Source organism: Lathyrus oleraceus, chromosome 1 (genome assembly GCF_024323335.1).
Source record: "Lathyrus oleraceus cultivar Zhongwan6 chromosome 1, CAAS_Psat_ZW6_1.0, whole genome shotgun sequence".
In the NCBI taxonomy this organism is placed as follows: Eukaryota; Viridiplantae; Streptophyta; class Magnoliopsida; order Fabales; family Fabaceae; genus Lathyrus; species Lathyrus oleraceus.
Window position 1 is genome coordinate 146,770,284 of NC_066579.1, and position 26,266 is coordinate 146,796,549.

Consider the following 26,266-nt stretch of genomic DNA (forward strand, 5'->3'; position numbering starts at 1 on the left):
GTTTATCCTTGATATGTTCACCTTAACCAGTGACGGATACTCTCTCTGTTGGTTTTCTACCCAGTAAAAAGGTAGTTGTAAGTCCTATTTGATTTCTCTCCCCAGTGTTATTCTTACCCAGTAACCGGTAATGGATACACATTTTCTTCCTCAACGAGTCATCCTTGATATGTTTACCCTAACCGATAATGGATGTCCGTCTGTTAGAGTGTATTGTCTTTCTACCCAGTAACCGATAATAGATAATATATATCTTGTACTCCTATGTTGAACTTCATTCTTCCCTAGTTGAGTTTGAGTGCGTATTTCCTCAGTGAAATCTCCATCCCCTGTTTGGTTTGAATATTTCAGTTTTGTTCTGATATATTCTTATCCCTTGCAGATTTCCCTTATCCTTAGTCCGAGTCCTTCCATTGATTTATTTTTGTGGAAAATACCTCATGTCTCCAGCAGTTTTCAAGTTGTAGCCTGACCTACGCATAGCCTTTTATCCCCTAGAGTCTTTGTCTCCTCAGTGAGCTTTCCTTACAGAATGTGTTGTGCTCCTGTGGACTTTCGGTGTCTCCTAATTTCTTTTCCTTTTTGGCAATATACTCCCCTACAAATATTATCTTTACATACATATCATATGCATCATGAGGTCTCTTAGGGACCAAAATTTGTTTCTAGATGTTGTTATTTAAGTCCATTCTACTTAATTGATACGAGTATTTTAACCTTCACATCCTCAGTTAGAATGTCCTTAAATAGGGGCAGCTGTAAGACCCCAAATTTGACCCTAAGATCCCTCATGTTATCTCATCGTATGCATTTTCTTTGGGATCAAACCTTGGCAGCCTCCTTACCACTCAATCATTGGGTTTGTATTGGGAAAGATCACCAAGCACATTTGATTGTATCATACTTTATTTTTCTTTGTTTACTAACCAAAATACCAAAAATATGTCTATGTATAGCATTGTTTCTTTTGTAGGTAGTGGGTACATCCACCAATGCCTCATCAATCTCACAACTAGGGTTTGAGACTCTCAGTGCAAGGAGATCAATCAATAGATTCTTCATAATGGTTCTAGACATTATATATGGATACCCTAATTCATTTGGGTATCTTGTGTGACTTCCTTAACGAGTTTATTCAACATTTGATCAAATATTTCAAGGGATACTTCATAATACATCATCTTATGCATATATGGTCCTCCATGAGTCCTAAAGATCAAGATAACTTCAAGTTTGCAAGTTGGTTCAAGGAGGTTGACGAGAGAAAGTCAACTAGTCAAAATTGGGGTTCCCTAGACCCTATCTCCTACAAATTTTGTCATATGAAAATTATTCCAAGAGAAACGTTACTCCTTATGACATTCCAAACAACTTTCATGTTGAGGTCAAGAGTTAGTTTTGCTTGGAAAGACATTTTTAAGGTGAAAGATTATAGGTTATTTTGTTTGTGCCCTAGTTAAGAGGTCAACTTCCATAGACTATTACTTGCTTAATGTTTATGCGATGAAGGCCATAAAAGTTTAATTATAAATGTCAAGATGTCCTCTCCAACTTTGATTCTTTGAGAAATCTCAAATTCAACTTGCAAAGGCATGTGCAAAGAGGAAACATTATAGGTCATTTTGGATCATTACCATTGAACAAGACATTTTCTTCAACTTCCTAAATGCATAACTCCTTCATGCCAAATACAAATGAGGTCAAATTTTTGCCCAAATTTAAGAGTATTTAAATAGATACGACTTTGGTGAAGGAACACTTTCCATTTGAAGCTCATATAAAATGTTATTCAAAGTGGAAGAAGTGGATATTTGACTTGGTACTTAGAAAATTTTCAATTATGTTTTATTTCTCAAACTTTCACATCAAAATTCATCATGATACCTTCAAATAGAAAAGAGTTCAACATGAAAGTTGTTCCCCTAGATCTTACCTTTCCAAAGAGTCCATAATCACTTCATTTGGACAAGATTTAAAGGACTTTTTCATATCTACTTTCTTGGGTTTGTTTTGGCATGATTTGGATTTAAATGATCATTTCCCTTTGCATGCTTCCATGTGATGACCTTAATATTCATTATGCACAAATTGAAGTTGGATTGCATCATTATTTAGGACTAAACCATTGCCCATGCATCCATGCACTATGATTTCTAATTTTATCAAAAATTCAAAGGGTGCAAAACTGAATTCAATTGGCTATATAAACAAGTAATTGCCTCTAGAATGACGAACACGTTGCCCAAGCTTTTCCAAGAGATCTCAGAACCTCACACCATTGAATTGATTGAAGATTTCTTTAAAATCGAGTTTGAATTTCACCTTTTGTTTTGAAGTTCAAACTCCAAGGATTCATAACCTTTCTCATCTCAATTGATCACTGCAAGCAAGAGGAGGAAGAATCAAGCAAATTCAGAACGAGATCAAGTTAATTTAAAGCTACTCGAAGGTGATTTTTCAGAAACTTTGAGCCTTCGGTTCTCTCTCAATTCTTCACCATTCTCTTTGATTTTTGGTTGGCTGAAGTCCTACTAATGTAGGCAATAAGATTGAGTTGCTTTGAGGACAAATCGAAGCAACTCAGATATGAACCTCAAATTTCAAATCCATGTATCTTTCTATATAATTGGAATTGGAACTAATGGATGTCAGATTCGTGCTCCTGAGCATTTTTCCTTCAATAACATGTACTCACTTTTCATTTTTCATTTGGTTGAAGGTGGACAAGTCCGTGAGGTCCACCGAAGAATATGACCGGAGCTAGGGCTCTGGTTCCCATGTTTTAATCCTAAGCATCCATTCTGATTACCACATGTGCAGCACTTCGACTTTGGTCAATGATGGATAGCGCGCGCGTGGCCATCAGATCTACCACCTTAATTAATGAGGGAGATCTTATGGCCCTTTTTTTTTTGTATTTTTTGAATTTCCATTTAATCCACTTATTTTATTTAATTCATAGAAATTTCATTTTTAATCAAAAAAATATGAGACTTTCACCAAAAATCTTTAAATATTTTTCTCTTCCATATTCTGAATTAAAATTATATTTTGGATTAATTTTGGTATTTTCCATGTATTAAATATTTTTATGCATATTTTTAATCATTTAAAAATACTTAAGTCTTTTTAAAAAAAGTGAATTTTTTTGTCCAAGGTCCTTTGACCTTGTTTGGCCTAGGATAAATCCCTTGGCCATTTATTTGGTGTTCTGAAGGGTTTTTGGTTTTGACCAATATAAAATGTATTTTAATTCACTTTTAATGTGATTTTTAATTGATTAAATGTGTAAAAATATTATTGAGTCATTTTTATGGTCTTGTGATGTTTGACTTTCTGTTTGGGCCTTAGTCGTGGTTAATTTGACTTTTGTTGGATCAATACCATTGGATTTAGGGGATTGATGAAATGTACATTTCATCTCCCAAAATAAATGAATGGTTTTGATTTGATGAAATTCCTCTCATGATCAATTTGTGTTTCTATCTTCCCCTCCCTCTTCATCTTCATCCCTATTCTTTCCCATTCCCCCATTTTCCAATGGAATCTCTAATGTCTAAAGGCTAATTGATTCATCAATGACCTTGTGTCACATAAATAAATACAAGTATGACTGAGATAGGTTCCTCCCATTTTTTTAGTGTGTGGTATGTTTTAGGAGTTTTGTTCCTTGTACCAAATCTCTAACATGCATTAACACCTATATTTTTATTACTCGGTCTCAGATAGTTGTGACTTCTACGTAAGTCCAATTACGATTGCTTAACATAGAGCTAAATTTGACCCTTAATGCATAACATTCTAGTAAGTGAGATTGTAAGTCTCCCATTCTTCATGGAATTGTGTGGAGACATGACCTTTTTTCCTTTTTTGACAACTAGTGGCATACTTGTTAAATTATCCAAGTTTGAGCCCTTCTCATGGAAGATGTCTTGGTTTAAGGATTCATACATGTGAATGAATGGTTGAGTGTTCTCCAGAGAATGACTTAATCAATTAAAAATCACCTCTAACACCACTAGCTTTTGACTAACATTTGAGTAACTCTAATTCATTATACTTTTACTTTCAAGTCATTTACTTTATGCAATTTAACTTTCAGTCATTTATCATTCATTGCCATTTACATTTCATATAACTTATTTATGCTTCAGTCCTTTTCATTTTTCTCATTTGAGTCATATCTTGTGATTGTATTTATTTGTTTGTGTGTTTTGATTTTGTTTGTGGTCTTAGGACCCTAAAACACCTAATAACAACAAAAACCCTAAAAAACATTTGGTGGACTGTTGAACTTGATATGAGCTTTTGGACTTAGAATTAGGCAACATTCCCTGTGCTAAAGGACTTGGCTAAAGCCAACACCTGATACTGAGCTATTCTTGACAAGTGACTTTCATCTGATGTAAGACTTGAGAATCTCCTTGATTCATCTTCTACTTTGTCTTGGGGCTTAATTGTTATTTTTATATTTGTCTTTGTCTGATGTTTTATTTTAAGTTGATCAAGGAATATTTCATCTGGTACATTGGAAGACAATGAAGACTGCTAGTTATTGGAATGCTTGCTTGGATGTGTCCATCTTTATTTAATTCCTTGATCTTTATGATGTTTGGGTATTGTTCATTGCTTATTGATCATTGCTTGATTAAAATCCAAAGGAAAATGGGTTTCTATATGACAGTCTTGTCTGTTAGATCTTATCTCATTGGTCATATCTTTTCAACTCTTAACTTTTAAATTTGTACTTAGGATAGCCTCTTGATTTCCTCCCACTTCTTAAATTTCAAAATTTCTCAGTCTTTTTAAAAACATTTCTTTGCTTGTGATTTAAATTTTAGACATTGTTTTAATAATTAGAAACTTTAAACTTTAGCCTTACGCCATTGAATTTTTGAACTTCTTTTCTTAAATCAAACTTGTAAATAAACTTAACCATATTAACTTAAATTTCAAAAGATAAAAATAACTAACAATTCCATTCAAATTTTTGGCCTTTTGCAACTATTTCAATAATAATATTCAATAATAACAATTTACCATAAAATCCCTTTTTTTTCATAAAATTTTGGAAGGATTACACTGAGTACAATTTCAAAAACCAAAAATACAAATATAAGAGAAAAGGAAAGTATCATCATATGGATCCCTAGCAGCTGAATCTGATGAACTGGCCAAGGGAGTGTACTTTCTTCGGTTGCGTCTGATCTCTGACTCATAAGTGGTCTTCATCCGAGCTTTCTCAATGATAAGCTAATCGACGATCTTCTTCCAAGCACCAGAAGGCTGAGGAATACTAGAGGGAAAGGGAAAGGGAAAAGTACGAACAAAACTAATAAAATGGAAAAGGAAAAGGGAAAAGGGAAAAGGGAAAAGTACAAACAAAACCGAAAGATAGGAATTTTTCAAATCAAAACTAATAAAATGCCAGAGATTTCAGGTAAGGGGGTTGGTTACACATAGGGAAGGTATTAGCATCCAAAGTGTCCTAGGTACTCCTAGGGAGCCCTTTTTGTGTGTAAGTGTTTTAGTTGAAAAAGATGTTTGCTAAAAATAGAATGAAGGGATGAGAACATAATTCATTATTTATAATTTTGTGTTTGACAAGACCTTCGGTCTTATGCCTACGTACCAACATAAAAATGAGGGATCAAAACCTCGTAGTTCGTGGTAAAAATTTCAAAGATGGATGGATTAGTTTTAACAAAAGCTTAAAGATCTTTTGTTTTCAAAGGGAGAATACTCAACCAAACATCCACCGATAATGAGGGCTTTTCAACATATAAGAGGGAGTGCTCCAACTTGGATTCAATCAACAAGTATGCCACTAACCCCTAATAAATGGAAAGACTTACAATCAAAATATCATGGAATGGGACAATTATATCTCAACCAAAGATAACTCAAATCTAAATGCTTTATTTTGAAAAGTTTAAAAGAAAAAGGCACAAAATGGCCAAAAGGATTAGATGAGGCTGATAATTCTTTTTGTCTTTCTGAAAATAAAGTCAATATTATTAAGTTCATTCACAAGTTTGATTAAGAAAGCATTTTTAAAAAAGTCAATGGCATAAGGCCAAAGTTTCTACTCATTAAAACAAGTCTAAGTTGAAAATCACAAGCCAAGAAGTTTTGAAAATGAGGGAGAGACTTTGAAATTAAAGAAGAATGAAGAGATGAAAGGACTATCCTAGACAAGATTTAAAAGTTTAGAGTTGAAAATATCTAACCAATGGAAAGCAACCACAAGACAAGAATGTCAGGTAGAAACTCATTTCCTTTGGATTGCTAAGCAAGCAACAAGCATAACCATCCAAGCAATTAATATGAAGACCAATGGCATCAAGTAAAGATAACCAAACATCCAAGCAAGCACTCCAAAGCAAGCAATCTTCAATGTCCTATAAATGTATCAGATAAAATATCCCTTGAAACATATTCAAAGAGAAAGCATCAAATAATCACAATAAGATCAAAATAGAAATTCAAACAAGAAGAATGAGTTTAATAGATAAACCAAAGGAGTGTCTAGCTTGTATCAGTTGAATGACACTGGCCAAGAAATAGTCTCAAATAATGGCATTGGCCAAGTTTCCTTCAAAGCATAGGGATGTTGCCTACTCTAAGTCCAAAGTCCAAATCAAGTCACAGACAGGGATCCAACAGTCCACCAATATATTTTTTAGGTTTTTTTGTTTTTTATTAAGTGTTTTAAGGTCCTAAGACTACAAACAAAACAAAATCACAAGCAGAAAATAATGCAAGCGCAAGATATGGCTCAAGAGGTCAAAGAGAAAATGAATGAAAACATAAACAAATTGCATGAATGTAAATGACAATGAATGATAAAGTGCATAAATTTAAATTGCATTAAAGTAAATGACATTAAAAATAAAGTCAATACAAAAGATGTTAGTCAATGTTAGTGGAAGAAGAAAAGATTGAGTCATTTTTTGGAGAACACTCAGCCATCCACTCACATGCATGAAAATATGAACCTAGACATCATTCATGAGAAGGGCTCCAACTTGGATAGATCAATAATTATGCCACTAGCTCTCATAAATTGAAAAGAGGTAAAATCTTCACACAATACCATGAGGGATTGGAGACTTACAATTTGACTTACAAAAATGCAATTGCTTTTAGGAGAAATTTAGTGTTATATTAAGCAATCGTAATTAGACTTATGTAGAAGTCACAACTATCTGAGGTTGAACAATAATAATATTGGTGTTAATGCATGCTAGAGACAAGGAATCAAGACCAAACTCATAAAGCATACCACACACAAAAATAAGAGGGGGTGGACCTATCTCAATCAAGCTCATGTGGATTCATCTGACACAGGGTCATTGATGAATCAACTAGCATTTGAATGTTTGAGAAGTCATTGGCCAATGAAGGGTTTGGGAAGAAAACAGATGTAGATAAAGAGATTAAGTGAAAAAAATCCCAAATTTATCAAGGGATGAACTTCATTTGATCAATACCATCCATTCATTTTGAGGGATGGAGTTCAAACTTCATCAACCCCCTAAATCCAATGGTATTGACCAAATAAATATCCAATCCAACCAAGATCAAGGCCAAACACAAGTTGAGTTAACACAAAGTCAAAACAAAAGCTTAACAAAATATTAAAGCAATTAAACAATTTAAGTTCAATTTTTAAATGAAGAAAAATACATTTTAAAAGGGGAAAAATCTTAAATCTCTTCAAATCACCAAATAAATAGCCAAGGGATTTATCATAGGTCAAAAAAGGTCAAAGGACCTTTGACTAATTTTTTTGGCATTTTTTGAAAGTCAGAAGTATTTAAAATCAATTAAAAACAAGTCAAAAATCAATAAATTCACTAAAAATATCAAACTCAATCCAAAAAATAATTTTAATTCAGAAAATGGAAGAGGAAATTATTTGTGAAATTTTGGTAAAAGTCCCATATTTTTTGGATTAAAATGGAAATTATAATGAATTTATCAAGAAAATGGTATTTAAAATATTAAATGGAAACTAAAATTAAATCAGAAAAACAAGGGCCACTAGATCTCCCTCATTAATTAAGGTGGCATATCTAATGGCCAATGCACGTTATCCACCAAACACCTCAGTCAACGCGTGTGTACACTTGGTAATCAGAATGGAGGGATGAGATTAAAACGTGGACCATGGATCAAATGGCTTGGACAATGCCAATGCACCATCGGAGCCCTAGCTCCGGTCATCTTCTTAGGTCAGGTCACCAGACTGGTCAGGATCAAAGTGTCACCAAAATAAATAGATCATACACTATTATGATTTGGTTTGCTTCTTGCTTGTTCACACATCTTAGCAAAATTGAATCTTAATTTCTCTTGTAGAGTACCCAACCAGTTAAGAAGAACTTGGAAGACAATTTCCAAATGTATTTCTTATCGGTAATGGATGCATCCTTTGGATATTCTTGGCATTCTAAGAATCTCATATTGTCATAGAACCAAGGATAATCGTCGGCTTCGTCTTCGTACGCCAAACAGTAAGCGAGCTCGTCAAAGTAGTTGAGGTGAAAGGATGGGTCTTCATTCTTCCACTTGACCTTAAACATGAACGCCAAGGTTGCCAAGGCGTCAGCTAGTTGATTATCTTCCCGAGGGATGTGGTGGGATGTAATCTCGTTAAAGTAAGGGACAATTTTCAAGACATGCTCCTTGTAAGGGATAAGCTTGTGCTCTCTAGTATCCCGATATTCTTTGACTTGGCTAACAACCAAGGCTGAATCTTTGTAGACTTCAAGGATTTTGATCCTAAGATCAATCGTGGCTTCAATATCGATGATACGAGGCTCGTACTCCACCATATTGTTTGTACATTCAAAATACAACCTTGCAGGGAAGGGGAGGTGAAAACCAGTTGGGGAGGTGATAATTGCCCCTATGCCATTGCCATGAGAATTAGAAGCTCCATAAAAAAAACCAAAGTCCATCGGATCCAGGCTCGGGTCCTTCCTCAGGGTCGGGGATGTTTCAATCCCTAATCAACATAATATCCTCATCATGAAATTCGAATCGCATAGACTGGTAGTCTACCAAGGGCTGATATGTAAGATAGTCGGATATTACACTCCCTTTGATGGCCTTTTGAGTAACATGTTGGATGTCATACTCGGTTAAAGTCATTTTCCATCGAGCTACTCTACCAGTTAGAGTAGGCTTCTCAAAGACGTATTTGACAGGGTCCATCTTATAGATTAATAACATTGTATGAGTGAGCATGTACTGTCTTAGCTCCTCGTAGAGATCCACCAACCCAAACTCTTTGACTTTCAGCTATTCGGAGCCTCTTCTTTCTATCCTCAAACTTTTCACAAACTTTCTTAACCTTATCTTCCAGAACATGGTTACGTTTCTTGGCACGATTGAGTTGGACTCGTAATTGAGTGTTTTCCAACTCAAGCTCTTTTATTTGATTGGTAAGTTTATCCATGTCCTCTTGTAGGATAGGCTCGGGCTCAAGCATCAACAAGAAATAATAAGGGTCAAATAGAAACAACATCTTAATAACCCTAGCCCTCTCTTTTACCCACACATAGTAGGGTTCCTCTGCTAAGATGTTCTTCTTACCCCATTCTTGGTCAATACGGACTATGTTTGTCCAAGCTTTTTGCACTCTTTTCACGTTTGAGTCGAGTGGGTCCATGATATTGACGATGAAAAAAATGAAGTCTATTTCCTCGGGAGGACTCGACATGGTGTACCCCAATTGTCTTTTGAGTAAAGCGGGGTTCTAGTTGATACAACCTTGGGTTCCTACTAAGGGTACGTTCGGGAACCCTCCACATCTTGAAATGACTTCTCTTGTATCCCATTCTCTCTTGTACCACAAGATTGAATTGGCGGAGAGAGATGCAAACTTTTGAGGCCATGTCAAATTGCTTTGAGCAAAAGGTTCACGTTGAGGAATGCGGTCCCTCGTCCGCAAATTTAACAGAGGAGCACAACAGAGGAAAATACCTCCCTTTGTCATGCCTTATATGAAAGGTATGATAGAAGTCTACAAGTAGATATGGCACCAGATTCTTTGTTAGAAAGACTTCAACAGCCAAGTGATCAACAAACTTGACCACATTTGGGAAGAAAACATTTTCATGAATCACAAGTGCTAAGGTTGCACAACAAAAGTCGGGTCTTTCTTCCTTTAACTTTCACAAGCATGCTTTGACCAAAACCCTTACTTTCCCAAACATGAAATTCTCCCCAATTGCTAACACTATTTAGGTATTCACCTTTATGAAGAATTCAATGAAATTGAGACGAAATTTGTGAAGACTATGATATGGTGGTGATGATGAAGATCTCCACGGATTTTCTTCTCCTCCTTCCAAGCTCTTGTCTTTCTCTTTTCTTTTCTTTTTTCTACTTCTTCGTTTCTTTTCTCTTTTCTGATAACTCTCTTTCTCTTCTCCTTTTTCCCTCTTCCACGTTTTTCTTTTTTCTTCTTATCCATTTCTTCTTTTCTTGTATTCTTATCTCTTCCTTTTCACTTACCACCACACATAATTAATATATATATATATATATATATATATATATATATATATATATATATATATATATATATATATATTAAGTAGTAATAGAAAATATCTCAATTTATATTTTGTCTCCTTGTACAAATTGACCAATGATTAATGTTAACAAAATGTCCCCTCCTGTACTTATTAATAATGATCAATCTCTTTTAATAATAATAGTTTTCTTATGAGTTCACTGGTTACTCTATTGATTCTACTGATAACCTTTAGAGCACATGAAAATTTAATATGTCTCAACTGACAACAAATAGATTACATAGGAACTCATTTGGTCTCAACTGACAACCAATTCCTAATTTAAGGGAATATGGGATATTACACTCTCCCCCCCCCCCCCCCCCCATTAAATTTAAACTTGCCCCTGAATTTCGTCCATTCAACAAAGAAATAATTATTGGATCACCGCCCCAGGTCAACACTTGACTTTGCTTTAGTTCAATCCTTTAACATACTCAATGTTCCAACTTGTCTCCACTGGAAAATTTCCTTCTTTCATAAATTCTCAAAACTTTCTGGTCTTAACCATATTTTTATTCCAATAATTGATTAACTTCTAACCTTACTCCTATTTAATTCATCTAACATACCGTTATGAATCATGTGATCACAACTCCCTCTGGAATATACAACTTCTGTTTCTTGCACTGATTTAACCAAAATTATAACCACGACAACTTCTTATAATTGGAGAGTCAATACTCTTATAACTTTGTTTGATCATTTACTAATTCCTTGACTACACAGAATACCGACGACTCATCTGTTATAAATTCTTCAGTAGTTGTGACAACTTTATCATCCATATATTGATATCCCCACTTCACTACGATATGGTTTATCTCATTCATTGTTATAAATAGTTATCTCTCTGATCCTCCATGAAACTTTATTGAACTCCTTCATTCATCACCTTCCACTGTGTTACTCTTATGAAAACAATGTGGAACACCTGGGATTCCTATGAACTACTAATTAGCTAATAATCTTCATAGAAACTCATACTTATCCTTCATAGTGCCCACCACTTAAAATAGTATTAGAACTTTTACAAATCGTTTCTATGAAGAATAACCTTCTTACCGACACAAATGGAAAAATAATACCAACATAGAATTTCAAGTCACCGGTGAGACAACTCCTCCAAAAAACTCTAACCAATCTAGGATGCAACTGTGAGTTTCCATACTATTCAAAGAGTAACACATTTGGAGATAACATTGTGTCGCCACCAGGATTTAAATGTGATAACAATAACCATGACTTCCTTGACAAGAAGATCAGAAGAGTCACCACCGAATTTTATTTGTGTGCCTCTATCAGAGAGGCAAGGGGAAATAGTCGATAAAACCCTCAAAAAGGTAATCGCTCAGGAAGAGCTAGCAAAAGATAAGGAATCGGTCTCGTAACAGAGATTAGGGTTCCGGAGTCGGTTACGCAAGGGGAAGGTATTAGCATCTCTCACGTCCATGGTGTTCCATGAGAACCATTTGGGTTGTTTACGTACATGGAGATTTATCTATTATTGTTTTATTTTCAAAAGAATGGATGTGTGAAAGAGAGGGTTTTTGTTTTTATTTATTATAGTGCTCACCAAAGATTGGGGCCCTTGTGCCTACGTATCACTCATTCATGGATGAGGAATCAGAGCTCCATAGTTCGGAGTAAAACATGTTTGTGTTTTGGTTGATTTTACCTTTGAGAAAAGGGTTTTCGGGGTGGGTTCCCTAAAGCACAAAAATTAGGTTTGATGGGTTGTGTTGATTTTACCTTAAACAAGGGTTTATGAAAAGAGTCCGTGATTAGATTTCACTAAAGTCTATGGGCGGAGGTGAATATTCTAGACAACAAGCCAAATGTCTTGCGTCCAAACTAATCAGAGTGAGGGTATGAATGCCCCAATCTCACTCATTCTCCACCACTTAAGGCTTGTGGAGCACAATACTAATTGTAGTTATTAATTGTTTTGAATTTGATGTCGATTGACGTTATATCAAGGATTTGTTTAATTGATTGAAAAATGTGGCTTATACAACATGAATGTAAAGTAACCAACAAGAAAATAAAGGGTCTCATTGTAAGGTAGCCCAAGAGAAAGCCTTGTGTGTGTAAAAGTGACCTATGTTAAACAAATGATAGTGGTCTTACAAACATGTCCCTCTAAGGTGGTGCCATGATTCCATTCTTACGACATGTATGCAAGTTACAGATGAAACCCAAAGTTTTGAAACAAAGTGTCACAAGAAAGTAATGGAAAAGACTCCAGCAAAGGTCCTAAAATGATATCCTCTAAGTCCAAGTTGATTAAGTGTCATGACTTGTTTTTGGTATTATAATTTCATCATGTTTTTGTTGATTTTACGAGTATGATGACAATGAAGTAAAGGCAATATAATAAACATGCATGATTGAGGTTTATACAATAATAATGATGATAATGAGTACTTGGAATAAATGACATAAAATTAAACACAATGAATAATAACAATGATAATAACATTAATAAAAGGTTTATAGGGTTAAGTTAATGAGTCAATATAATAAACACATGAGTATAGAGGGGTTAGTAGGTTAGTGTAAATCAAATGGAATGTAAATGTATTAGAAGACCCAAGCTAACAAAATAAGACTTCATTCATAAGTCAAATTACCAAGTTGTTTGAAGTAGGGGCAACCTATCCGTAGCGGTATATTGTTTTAGACTAAGCTATGGATTAACTCAAGTCATAAATTAAGAGTCGCCACCGTGCTTTTATTGTTTCTAAAGGAAAAGGAAAAAAATATGAACAAAACCCGAATAAGTTTTAAAACAAAACTAATAAAAATAGATAAGGATCCAGGGGTTAGTTATGTAAAAGGAAGGTATTATCACCCTAAACATCCATGGTACTCCATGTGAACCTCTTTGAAAATGCGTACATTTTAGTTTGAAAAGGGTGTTGTTTGCCAAAGATTGGAAATATGGGATGATCAAAACCTTGTAGTTCATGGTAAAAATAACAAAGATTTTTGTCTTGATTCATTTTTTTAAGGGAAAGTCATTTTGTCATTTTCAAGAGAATACTTAACTAGTCACCCACAAGTATGAGAACTTTGCATCATCATGAGAAGCGCTCCAACTTGGATAAGGATCAACAAGTATGCCACTAGCTCTCTTAGATATAAAAGATTTATCATCAATGTTATAGGGATATAATAATTATATCTCAACTATGGAAATGACTTATATCTAATACCTTGAGAAAAGTTTTAAAGGAAAGGGGCACAAAGGGCACAAAATGATTTGAGTGAGTTATGCAGTTTTTTAAGTATTTTGAAATTGGTATCAATATGATTAAGATGAATTTGCATGTATTAGGAAAGAGGTATTGAAAATCACTTGACAAAAGTCAAGCTTTATTGAGAAAGTGATTCAAGTTTAAAAAACAAGAAGGTTTTGAAAAAAGAGAGGAGATTTTGAAAATTAAAGAAAGGGGAGGAGAATAAGAGACTGTCCTATAACATAAAGTAAAACCTAGGGAGGAAAGATATAACCAAGAAATAACAATTTTTATGATATAAGTCAAACAAGAATTCCCTCATTTGGATTAAGCCTCAAGCAAGCGAGAATATGAAAATAATATTCCATGTATCAGATGAAACCAGAGTAACTCAAACAAGTCTTCAAAGGAAATCCAAAGTCACAGGTACCATATGGATTCTAAGGTCTCCAATCACAAGTCTCAGAGCAAAGGTCAAGATCCTAATTCTAAGTCCATAACACCACAACATTGCTAAGGATAGTAACCACAAGTCCATGAATCAGGAGAATCAAGTTCTTTTTAGGATTTTCTTATTAGTGTTTTCTTTACAAAAATATGAAATAAAGAAAACCCAAGTGGACAAAGAAGAAATAACATAATCATAAGTAATATGCTATGGAATTCTAAATATAAAGTATAAAGTAAATGGAATAAAATAAAGGAGCATAAAGTAAATGACTTAGAAATAAAAGTGAATACAAGTAAAGTGTTAGTAAATGATGTTAGTAATCCAAATGAAAAATGGTTTGGTCATTTTTTTGGAGAACATTCAACTATTCTCTCACAAGTATGAAAATATGAATTTAAACATCATTTATGGGAAGGGCTCCAACTTGGATAAAATCAACAAGTATGCCACTAGCTCCCACAAATGGAAAAGGAGTAATATTTTCACACAATACCATGAGGAGTAGGAGACTTAAAATATCACTTATAAAAATGCATTTGCTTTCGGGGCAAATTTAGTGCTATGTTAAGCAATTGTAATTGGACTTATGTAGAAATCACAACTATCTTACGTCGGTCAATAATAATGTTAGTGTTAATACATGCTAGAGAAATGATATGTAAATTATTATCCTAAAGCCATGCCAGAAAAAAAATAAAAGAGGGGATGATAAATCACAAAGGATATGAGGGTTTTCCATTACTTCAATCCACACTTCATGACACTTAGGACAAATTTATGCATCAATCTAAAGTACATTAAATGATCCATGATCATTTAGAAGGTAGATTTGAAATGATGAAAGTTCATCGAGTACTAATTCACATATCATGAACAAGATGGACACAAACCAATCAATTGATCAAAAGGAAAGGAAGGAGATGAAGAAGAAGGAGACAAGATAGGTCACACCCAAATTGTATCAAAAGATTGATCAAGTCATCATCAAAATAAATCATCCATTTTGGTGGATTATAGTTTTCACCCCATCAACACCCAAGATCCATTGAGTTTGATGAGACTTAAAATCCAAACCATCATGATCCAAGGCCAACAGAAGTCCACAAAGGTCACACAAATATAAAATGCAATTAAATAAAATAAAAACACACCAAAATAGAAATAAAATGAAAAATCCATAAAGTCCTTCAAAACACAAAATAAATGGTCAACAAAATTATGGAAGGTTAGAAATAAAATAAAAAGCATGTAATAAAATTTTCAGAATTTAAAAATTAGAAAAGTATTTTTAAACCAATTAAAACAAAGGATAAAAGAGAAAATACATGGAAAAGAGAAAATCAGTGAAATAAAATATGGAAAAATAAAAATCAGATGAAGAAAAATAAAAGAGAATTTTAGAAATTATTTTGGGATTTTTTGGATAAAAAAGGAAATTACTTTGAATTTTAACAGAAAAAGTAATTAAAAATAATAAAAGAAAAATAATTAAAATTAGAAAAAATACGGAGTGTTGGATCACGCCTCATTGATTGACGTGGCAAATCTAACACTCCACACGTCAAGGATTTTAATTCTCAAATCAATAGCCTCTTGAAGACCCTTGATACAAGCTTCATATTCTGCCATATTGTTCGTACAATCAAACATCAATCTTGTAGTGAAAGGGATATGAAAAACCTTAGGAGTAATAATAATTGCCCCAATTCCATTACCATATGCATTAACGACTCCATAAAACACTAAACCCCACCGGGATCCCGACTCTGGTCTTTCTTCAAGGAATGGTTCATCACAATATTTATCTTTTAAGTACATAACATCTTCATCAGGAAAGTCCAGCCTGATGGATTGATAATCATCAATTGGATGGTGAGCTGAATGATCTGCAAGAATACTTCCTTTAATCGATTTCTGAGTATGGTACTCAATATCATATTAAGACAATAGTATCTACCAACGAGCTATCCTTCCTGTCAAAACAGGCTTTTCGAAAATATACTTGATTTGACCCATTTTGGATATCAACCAAGTGGTATGATTGATCATATATTGGCATAAATGTTTTCCAACCCAAGTTAAAGCATAACAAGTCTTTTCAAGCATGGAATACCGAGACTCACAGTCTGTAAACTTCTTACTCAGATAGTATATGGGATGCTCCTTTCTACTAGTTTCATCTTATTGTCCAAGCACACAGCCCGTTGACTCTTCTAACACAGTCAAATAGATAATCAAATGTCTACCTTCCACTAGAGGAGACAAGATATGAGGTTTAAGCAGATACTCTTTGATATTGTCAAAAGCTTTTTGGCAGCCCTCTATCCAAACACAACCTTGATCTTTAGGAAGAAGCTTGAAGATTGGCCCACACGTGGAAGTCATGTGAGATAAAAACATGTATATGTAATTCAGACGCCCAACGAACCCTCTAACTTGTTTTTCTGTCTTTGGTGTAGGCATCTCTTGAATAGCTCTAACTTTATCAAGATCTACTTCAATTCCTTCCTGGCTGACAATGAAACCCAACAACTTTCTTGAACGGACACCAAAAGTACATTTATTAGGATTCAACCGGAGTTTAAACTTTCTCAAGCGCTGAAACAACTTTAACAGATACTCAACATGATCTTCTTCCGTCTTTGACTTAGCAATCATATCACCAACATATACTTCTATCTCTTTATGCATCATGTCATGGAAAAGAGTAGTCATGGCTCTTTCGTATGTTGCATCATCATTCTTTAAACCGAAAGTCATCATTCTATAGTAAAATGTTCCCAAGGTTGTAATAAATGTTATTTTTTACATGTCCTCGGGCGCCATCTTGATGTGATTACAACCGGAGAAACCATCCATAAAGGAGAAGACATTAAAATTAGTTGTATTATCTACCAACATGTCAATATGTGGCAGAGGAAAATCATCTTTTGGACTAGCTTTATTCAAGTCTCTAAAATCAACACAGGTCCGAACTTTACTATCTTTCTTTGGAACAGGTACAATATTGGCCATCCATTGAGGGTATTCAGCAGTAACAAAGAAACTAACATCAATATGCTTCTGAACCTCCTCTTTAATTTTGACAGCCTTATCAGGCTGAGTTCTTCTCAACTTCTGCTTAACCGACGAACATTCGGGCTTCAATGGTAATCGATGCTCCACAATATCAATATCCAAACCTGGAATATCTTGATAAGACCAAGCAAAAACAACGAAATAATCTCTAAGAAGCTCTACCACCCTCTTCTTAGCATCCGAGCAAAGCAGTGCCCTAATCTTGACTTCTTTGTTGTTATCTTCAGAACCCAGATTAATTACTTCCAACAGCTCTTTATGAGGATGAATGGTCATCTCTTCATTCTCAAGAAAATGAGAAATCTCATCAGGAATCTCTTTAACATCCTCTTATTCCATCTCAAACACAGGAAATTCAAAGTTGGGAGAAGGCATAAGGTCATTATTTTCAATGGGTTTAACAATTAGTTTGCACAATGATTTTATGCTTGATTTTAGAATATGAACAAATAAACGCACATTGTGATGCAAATATAAAAAGTTATTATCATCTTGTTTTTTATGTTATCATTTTTCCAGAAAAATCAAAAAGGAAAAATATAATATGGATAAACTAAATAACATTTTATTAATGATAATGGAAAATCTGACACAAATCCCACATAAATCCACTTACACCTTGGGCATAGTGAAAGGATTTTGAAAATGACAAAAAAATCATATTACTTTGATAAGTGAATAACAAAAGGAACATCAATAGCAATCCAGTTTTAGCATATCGATCCTCGTGTCACAAAGTTTGGCACTCCTTTCTCTTCATCATCTTCTAGAATTGCGACAACAAACTGATCTTCAAAATGAAATAAACCAGCACTATGAAACACTTTCTGAATTCACTTCAAATCTCTCTGTGTTGCACCAGGTGAAAAACATAAACCAACTATGTTCTTGTTCTTGGAAAGCTCAATAACTTGTCCCTACATAGCAGATTGGCCATTCTTCAACACATGTTGGGCATCCTTCAAGGATGACATGGATTCACCATTCTTCTTACCAACAATATTATCAACGAAAATAGCTTGGAATGATGTTCCCTCAGCTTCGTCTCCGTCAATGTATGAAAATGAATATAGATGACTCACTAACATGGCCTGCTCGCCACCCACGATCACTAACTTCCCATTCTTCACAAAATTCAACTTATGGTGTAGGGTCGATGTCACTGCCCTAACCTCGTGAATCCACAGATGTCCTAAGAGACAACTGTAGGCGGGATGAATATCGATCACTTGAAAAGTGATCTTAAATAAGCATGTATCTATCTTTATTGGGATATCAGCCTCCCTAATTACAGTCTTCCTTGAGCCATCTAAAGCCTTCACAACAACTCCACTGAATCTCATTGGAGCACCTTGATAAGCAAGCTTAGATAGCGTGAACTTAGGTAGAACATTCAGAGAAGAACCGATATCCACCAGCATATTGGATAAGGCATCTTCCTGACAATTGATAGAGATATACATGGCCAAATTGTGGTTCCTCCCCTACTCCGGCAGCTCTTCATCATTGAAGCTTAGATTTTTACATGCGGTAATATTGGCCACAATGCCATGAGATTGATCAATTGTCACGTTGTGATCCACATTGTCGCAACCATACTTTTCAGTCGGATAACGAAATCGGGACTTACAATAAAGACGCCTAATCATAGGCAAATATCATAAGAGTGGCCACCAAATTTTATTTTATGTGCTTCCATCGGAGAAGGCGAGGGGAAATAATCGCTAAAACCCTAAGAAAGATAAGTGCATGGGAAGCACTATAAAAAGGATAGGGTATCGGTTTCGCAACTGAGATTTGGGTTCAGGAGTCGGTTACGCAACGGGGAGGTATTAGCACCCCTTATGTCCATGGTATTCCATAGGAACCATTTGGGTTGCTTTTACGTACATGGGAATTTATATGTCATTATTTTATTTTTCAAAAGAATGTGCGAATGAGGGGGTGTTTTTGTTATTATAGTGCTCGCCAAGGATTGGGGCCCTTGTGCCTACATATCACTCATTCGGGGATAAGGAATCAGAGCTCCGTAGTTCGAAGTAGAAAATATTTGTGTATTTGGTTAACTTTACCTTTGAGAAAAGGGTTTTTTGAGTGGTTCCCTAAGGCACAAAAATAAGGTTTGATGGGTTGTGTTGATTTTACCTTAAACAAGGGTTTACGAAAAGAGTTTGTGATTAGATTGTACTAAAGTCTATGGACAGAGGTGATTATTCTAGATGACAAGGCAAGCATCTTGCATCCAAAATAATCAGAGTGAGGGTAGGAATGCTCCATTCTCACTCATTGGCCACCACTTAAGGCTCGTGGCGCATAATACTAATTGTAATTATTAAGTATTTTGAGTTTGAGTATAAAAAAGCTACGTGACGTTGGATCAAGGGTTTGTTTACTTGATTGGGAAATTTGGCTAATGCAATATGAATGCAAAGTAACCAACTAGGAAATAATAGGGTTTCATTGTAAGGTAGCCCAAGAGAAAACCTTGTGTATGCAAAGTGACCTATGCTAAAGAAGGATAATGGTCTTACAAACATGTCCCCTTAAGGTGGTGCCATGATGTCACTCTTGCAACCAGAATGTAACTCAAATATGAAACCCAAGTGTTTATAAAGCATCTTAAAAGAGTAAAGGAAGACCTCCAAGAAAAGGTCCTAAATGGAATCCTCTAAGTCCAAGTGATTAAGTGTTTTTGGTCTTTTATTTTTATCATGTTTTGATTGTTTTTGAATGATGATAATAATAAAGAACAAAATTAAAGTATATATGATGAATTTGTACAATTATAATGATGATGAATATTTGAATGTAAATGACATAATAAGTAAAGAAAAATAATAACAATGATAATAGTAATAAAAGATTAGTAGTTATCAAAATTAAAACAAGTCAAAGTTAAGGTTATGGACAAGTTTTGAGGATTATCTATCTCTAGGTTAATAGATTCAAAATATGGCGCATTGAGGGATAACTTATCACTGAGGTAAAGTAAGGAAGATGGTAAATGGATCAACTTACCCTAGATTTGCAACAATGAAAGTTATTCAACCTTAAGTCCATCTATCAATAAATTGATAAAAAGAAGACTATACAACTCAAGATTGAATGATTGATTTTAGTGGTTTACAAGTTATATTAACAAGTCATATGAGCAAGGTATAATAGTAACAAGTTAGCGAGTTCGTATAAACAAGTCAACATGGTAAACAAACAAAATATTGAGGGGTTAATGGGTTAGAATAAACAACCATAACGTAAATGTATTATTTGAATCCATGAACATCAGTACAAATAAGCTCATCTATAAGTTAAATGACCCAAGATGGTTGGTGTAGGGATAACCTATCCATGATTCAAAGTCACATGGATGAACATTTGAACAAAAATTAGGAGGTTTGAAACAAGGAAGGTTCAATCAACCCTCCCAAGCCAACATCACGACAAAATATAGATTTCATTGGCCCTTAACTTCAAGACTTCAAAAGTCCATCAAAAATAACCCAAATGAAATAAATAAAGCCATCATTAAATTCTAGAGGCAAAAATAAGGAGGGTTGATGTTCAACATTTTGTCAAAATAATAAAAATAAGGGGCTTAAAAATAAATCAAAAGAGAATATAAAAATGAAATAAATAAAATAACAAAATAACATAAAAAGGAAAATGTGGTCAGGGTGCACACACAAGGCTAGAACCCCTGACCTTGGGGTCATGGGTGAGTTTATCCCCTCACCCACTGGGCTAATGGACTAGTTGTGATATAATCCACACCGAAACAAATAGATGATGAACATAATGAATAGATGGGATTCACGTGCCAAACAACCAATTAGAATATGACAGCATAATATTTCAATTTTAAAAAACACGGGCACAACTTCATCTTCTTCCATGAATCAACTCAAAATCAAATCCTCAAAATTCAAGTTTTTCATTGGATTTGATCATGGGAATAGCTTGCAAACAAATATTCGAACCAACCTCCACTGAAGAATCATTGGTTGGCTCTGAGTGTTGAGTATTTTCAAAAATCTAAGATGAACAAGTTAACCTAATTTACAAATTAATTTCCAAATATTGAGTAAACAAAGCTGGAAACTTATGGGTAATGATCAGAAGAACATTTCAAGTTGAATGGTAACTTGTTTCGGGGATGGGGGTGAGTGGAACTTCTGATCGGAATCAATCTCAGAGTGGTGTTCTGATGACTTAGCTCAGCTCAAGTGAGGGTCAGGGAGGTGTGTTGGGATTTGGAAAAATTATGAGTGGAGGTCAGTGAAGGTTTCTAAATGGTTGTTTGGAGTTAAAACAACTTGAAACTCGAAAATGAAATCTCTATTTTGGATGGTTCATCTCGAGTATGCAACAGGGTTTCGTTTGCTTGAAAAGTTTAGTTCTGAAATGTAACATGTTCCCCTATTTATAAGGAAGGTGATGGAGTGGTTTGGAGGAAGAAAAGAGGTGGTTATCTCATAAAACACATGTGACTTAGAGCATGCTCGAAACCAGCTTTGAAGAGTCATGGAATGGTAAATTATGGGCTAGTTTCCTTCATAAACCACTTGGAACAACCAAGAGCACTGAAATGGGCTACTATGCATTTGGATTTTAGCTAATTTGGGAAATTTCTGAAAAATTACATGGCATCGGGTTTCATGATTTCGGAGATTTCCACACCAAAGTTGACTTCCATTTGGCCCTTGGTATGTTGCATAAGACCTTGGTGAATGAATTTTCAAATTCTGGTTGTAGTGTATCTGGTGTGCTGATCAAGATGTACACCCATGTTTGGACCAAGGCGAAATGAAATTGGCTCATGCACTTCGCTTCAATTTTGGTACTTTTGTTCCATGCCATGAACTTGATTGAATGCAAAAAGAACCAGTTCAAAAGTGGTCATGACATGATTTTTAGGCATGGTAGGCATGTTTGACCAGCACGGAAAATAGAAAAATTGAACCCCTTAATCAATGAATTAGTCTTGGACCCTGAAAAAAAGTTGTAGAGGAAGTCATTTAGGACATTTTGATCAAAGTGGAACTTAAAAATATTAAAATATGAAGAAGTTATGGTCTTTGGAACTTCCCATAGGCAATTCATGTCAAAATGTGACCGACCAACATGACCTAGTTTTAGTGTTTTTGTGATTTCTTACTTTTGAAGCCACAATGATGGATGTTTTGATATAAAATGATAATATCATGATAGGAAATGAGTTTAGGCCTTTGTGGAATGGTTTTAGGTAAAATTGGTGGGTGGATCAAGTCATTGAAAGTTGAAAAATCAAGTGTGAACCAACTACTTGCAACATGGATTGAATGGATGTTTAAATGGTTGATTTGGATTGTAATGGCCATGAAATGATGTTGAATGAATGGTAGGGTGACTGGATGGCCAAAAATTATTAATCTCAATGGTCAAGAAGCCCCGAAATTAGGGTTTCTTGAGCCACAAGTTTCATCAAGAACCATGGTCAGATGAATTAAGGTTTAAGTTGTAGGGGTCCAAATGAGATGCTAAAGGTCATGGGGAATGAACAAAATTTGGATTTGAGGGGTCCTTGATGGCATGGTCAAGATCCATGATGCATCAAGACATGTACAAGCCAAAAGGAGGGTCAAGAGCTAGGGTTTGGTCCTTGGGTGGCCAGATGAATCTTGAAGCTTCTTCAAAGGGGACTCACCACCCAAATTGGAATTGGGGAGTGAGTGAGATGTCTTGAGTGATCCTCCAAGATTTTTGGGATGATTGAGGATGATATTAGGGTTAAGGTAGCTTGGGCACACCTTAACAATGATCAAGGAATCTTGAGGATTTGTAGATACATCACATGCCTTAGGCTTGTGGATCATTGTGACCATTAAGTATGGATGCATATGAGATGATTTATGGGATGTATAATTAGATTTTAAGCCTTAAGAAGATGATATGGGGTAGGGAAAATTTGAGTGTATGACAATTTCCTCTATTTTATCATCTCGGACCTGAAGGTATGGATAACGACGGCTTCCAATGCAATTATGGTAGGAGGGGATTAAATACTATTAGGAGAAACCAAAAATTTTCTTTGTTAGGGATAATGGTGATATGAATTGATTATGAATGGATATGAGGATTATGCATGTGACATATGAAACATAAGTATCTCCTGGACATTGAAGTTCTAAGAAGGTGAAAGGAGAACCTCCATTGGGGGATGAGAATATCAGAAAAATGAGAAAAGACGATTGACCCTAACAATGATTGGGGAGAAAAAGAGGGAAATTCCTAGAAATGGCTGTGTAATACCCCAATTTTGACCCTAAGATCCCTCATGCAAATCTCATCACATGCATTGGCATTGGGATCATACCTTGGCGTCCCTAAGGAAAGTCAACTTCCCAAGGCCATAACTTTCTCAATTTTTATGGGATGAAATATTTCAAGTTTCAAAATCAAATTCAAGGTGTCTAATTAAACTTTTATGTTTGGAGTGAGAGCTAAATCAACTTTTATGATCATATGATATGAGGATACATTATAGGTCATTTTTTACCTATACCATTGAACAAATGATTTTCCTCAACTTCAAAAATGCATAACTCTATCATTCTAAATCCAAGTAACATGATATTGGTGACCGTTTTGAATGTATTTTAAAGATCTACAACTTTGAAGAAGACACTTTTCTCATTTGGACCTCACATAAAAAGTTAAGCAAGGTGGAATATAGAGATATATGACTTAACACTTAGAAAAAAATTTCAACATGTTGAAATTTCCAAACTTCCACCTCAAAATTCACCATGATCAAATTTCCAATTGGAAACGTTTCCAACATCAAAGTTGTTCCCCTTGATCTAAGCTTTCCAAAGAATCCTATTTCATGCATTTTGGATGAGGTTTGCTAGGGATGCGCATGGTCTTAACAAGTTTGCATCATTGGAGAAAATTAAATGTCCAAAACTCCATTTCACTTTGCCTTGCCATTCAAGCATGATTTGAACTTCAGTACAGTTGCAATTGGATCATAATTGATTGCTTCATGGGCCTGTACACGCCCATGCAAGCTTGTGCATCACCCTTACAATTTTTAGCAATTTTCCAAGTGTGCAATTATCAACCTCAAATTCTATAAATACAAGGCCTCTGAGCTCATTTCAAGGACCTTGCGCGCTAGCTTTGCCCCCCATTTCAAACCCTCATAATTCAAAGGAAAATCTGAGAATTTTCAACTTGAAAATTGAGTTTGAATCTCACTGTTTGGAGATTCAAAAACTCCAGGATCCAAAGCTTTGTACCATTGCCAAACCACTTCTGCAAGCTCCTCGAGTGTGATCAAGTCAACTTTGAAGCAAGCAAGATCCATTTCTGTACATCATTGAAGGTAATTTTCTGAAATATTCTTCTCTTCGATTCTCACTCAATTCTCATCAATTCTCTTGGATCTTTGGTTGTCTGAAGTCCGACCAATGTAGGAAAGAAGATTGAGTTGCTTTGAGGTCAAATCGAAGCAACTCAGTTGACACACCTCAAAATTCAACTCTCCATATCTTTCTATATATTTGGAGTTAGTTGAAATTGAGATCAGATTCGTGCTCTACGCCATTTTTTCTTTCAGATCACATCCTCTTTTTTCATTTTCTTGATGGTGTAAGACCCCAATTTTGACCCTAAGATCCCTCATGGCATCATAACATTGCATTTGCATAGCCTCAAGGATCATGAGCATCTTGGTTCCCTTTGCCTTTGGGTGGGACTCCTTGTGATTGGTTTGAGATCACCAAGCATGCTTGAATTATACATCATTGCTTCTCTTACTTTTGTTTACTTAAAAAAAAAACGAAAATAAATAAATAATAAAATATATATATATATATATATATATATATATATATATATATATATATATATATATATATATATATATATAATAAAAAACAATTTTGGCCTTGGGTTTCTCTCATTTGAGCCCACAGGTCCGCAAAAACCAGGTTATAAATTCAGAGTTTCAGTGAAACAAAAGCATGTCATTCCTATTATCCTGGCAGGAAAAAGAAAGTGAGAGAAGAGCTAACAGAGTTCAGAGCAACCTCCAAACCCTGAAGAGAGCTCATCTGCACAGAATCACCTCTGTCTCATATAAACCCTCAGATTGCTCTGTAAACCTCACGTGTGCAACTCAATTTCAATCGATCCTCCCCAATCAGGTATGCCCTATTTCCACTACTTTATACTTTCAACCTGAAATTTTTTGATACCCTTTTAATGTATGTGTTTGACAAGAGGTTTAGGCCTCCTGCCCTTGGTTGCTTTTTGTGAGCTTTTTTGTGAATTTTAATGGCATGATTCATGTGGTTACATTTTGATTTGGGGGAAACTCTTGATTACCTATCTTGTTTCTCTAACCTGTTTGTTGAGTTTTTTTGTGAGGGCTCACATGACTCTTGCAGAGATGGCCTGGTGTTCCACTTTATTTGTGGGATACCCCCTGGAGGTTTATTCCGATTACGTGTGCTTAATGGCTTGAGATATTTGTTTGTGACTGCTTATTCCAAAGAATGGGAGCTACTTGGATCATCAATATGATCTCAAGAGGGGAACTCCTAATGAGGTTTTATTTTCTTTTCCCTTATCTCTTGTATGTTTAGGAATTTAACCCTTTTTTTCCCCATTCTAACCCAAGCCAAAACTTTTTGTGCAAACAATAACTTTTGTTTTCAACATTAGAAACCTAAGCCTTATGTTTTTGATTTTCAAAAGTTATTTTTCATAACACTTATTCTGAATTGAACCTTTTAATCCACTTTAACCATATTTTTGTAAATACTTTTAATTGGTAAATATAACCCATTCAAATACTTTTTGTGGTTTCAATGGCCACCTTCTTAATCAAACCCTTTTTTTTATAACCATTAGCTATTAGG

The 26,266-nt window shown here is 34.9% G+C and overlaps 1 protein-coding gene across 1 annotated transcript; it reads right to left on the reverse strand.

The window, feature by feature from the left end:
- Positions 1-8,348: 8,348 nt before the first annotated feature.
- LOC127096333 (uncharacterized) lies at positions 8,349-8,840 on the reverse strand. The gene has a single exon (XM_051034919.1). It carries the CDS (start codon positions 8,838-8,840, stop codon positions 8,349-8,351), a length of 492 nt encoding a protein of 163 aa, XP_050890876.1.
- Between the last annotated feature and the right edge of the window lie 17,426 nt (positions 8,841-26,266).

What these genes read in the sequence shown, in the direction of transcription:
- LOC127096333 (XM_051034919.1), bottom strand. Translation starts at nt 8,840, where the DNA reads ATGGTGGAGTACGAGCCTCGTATCATCGATATTGAAGCCACGATTGAT.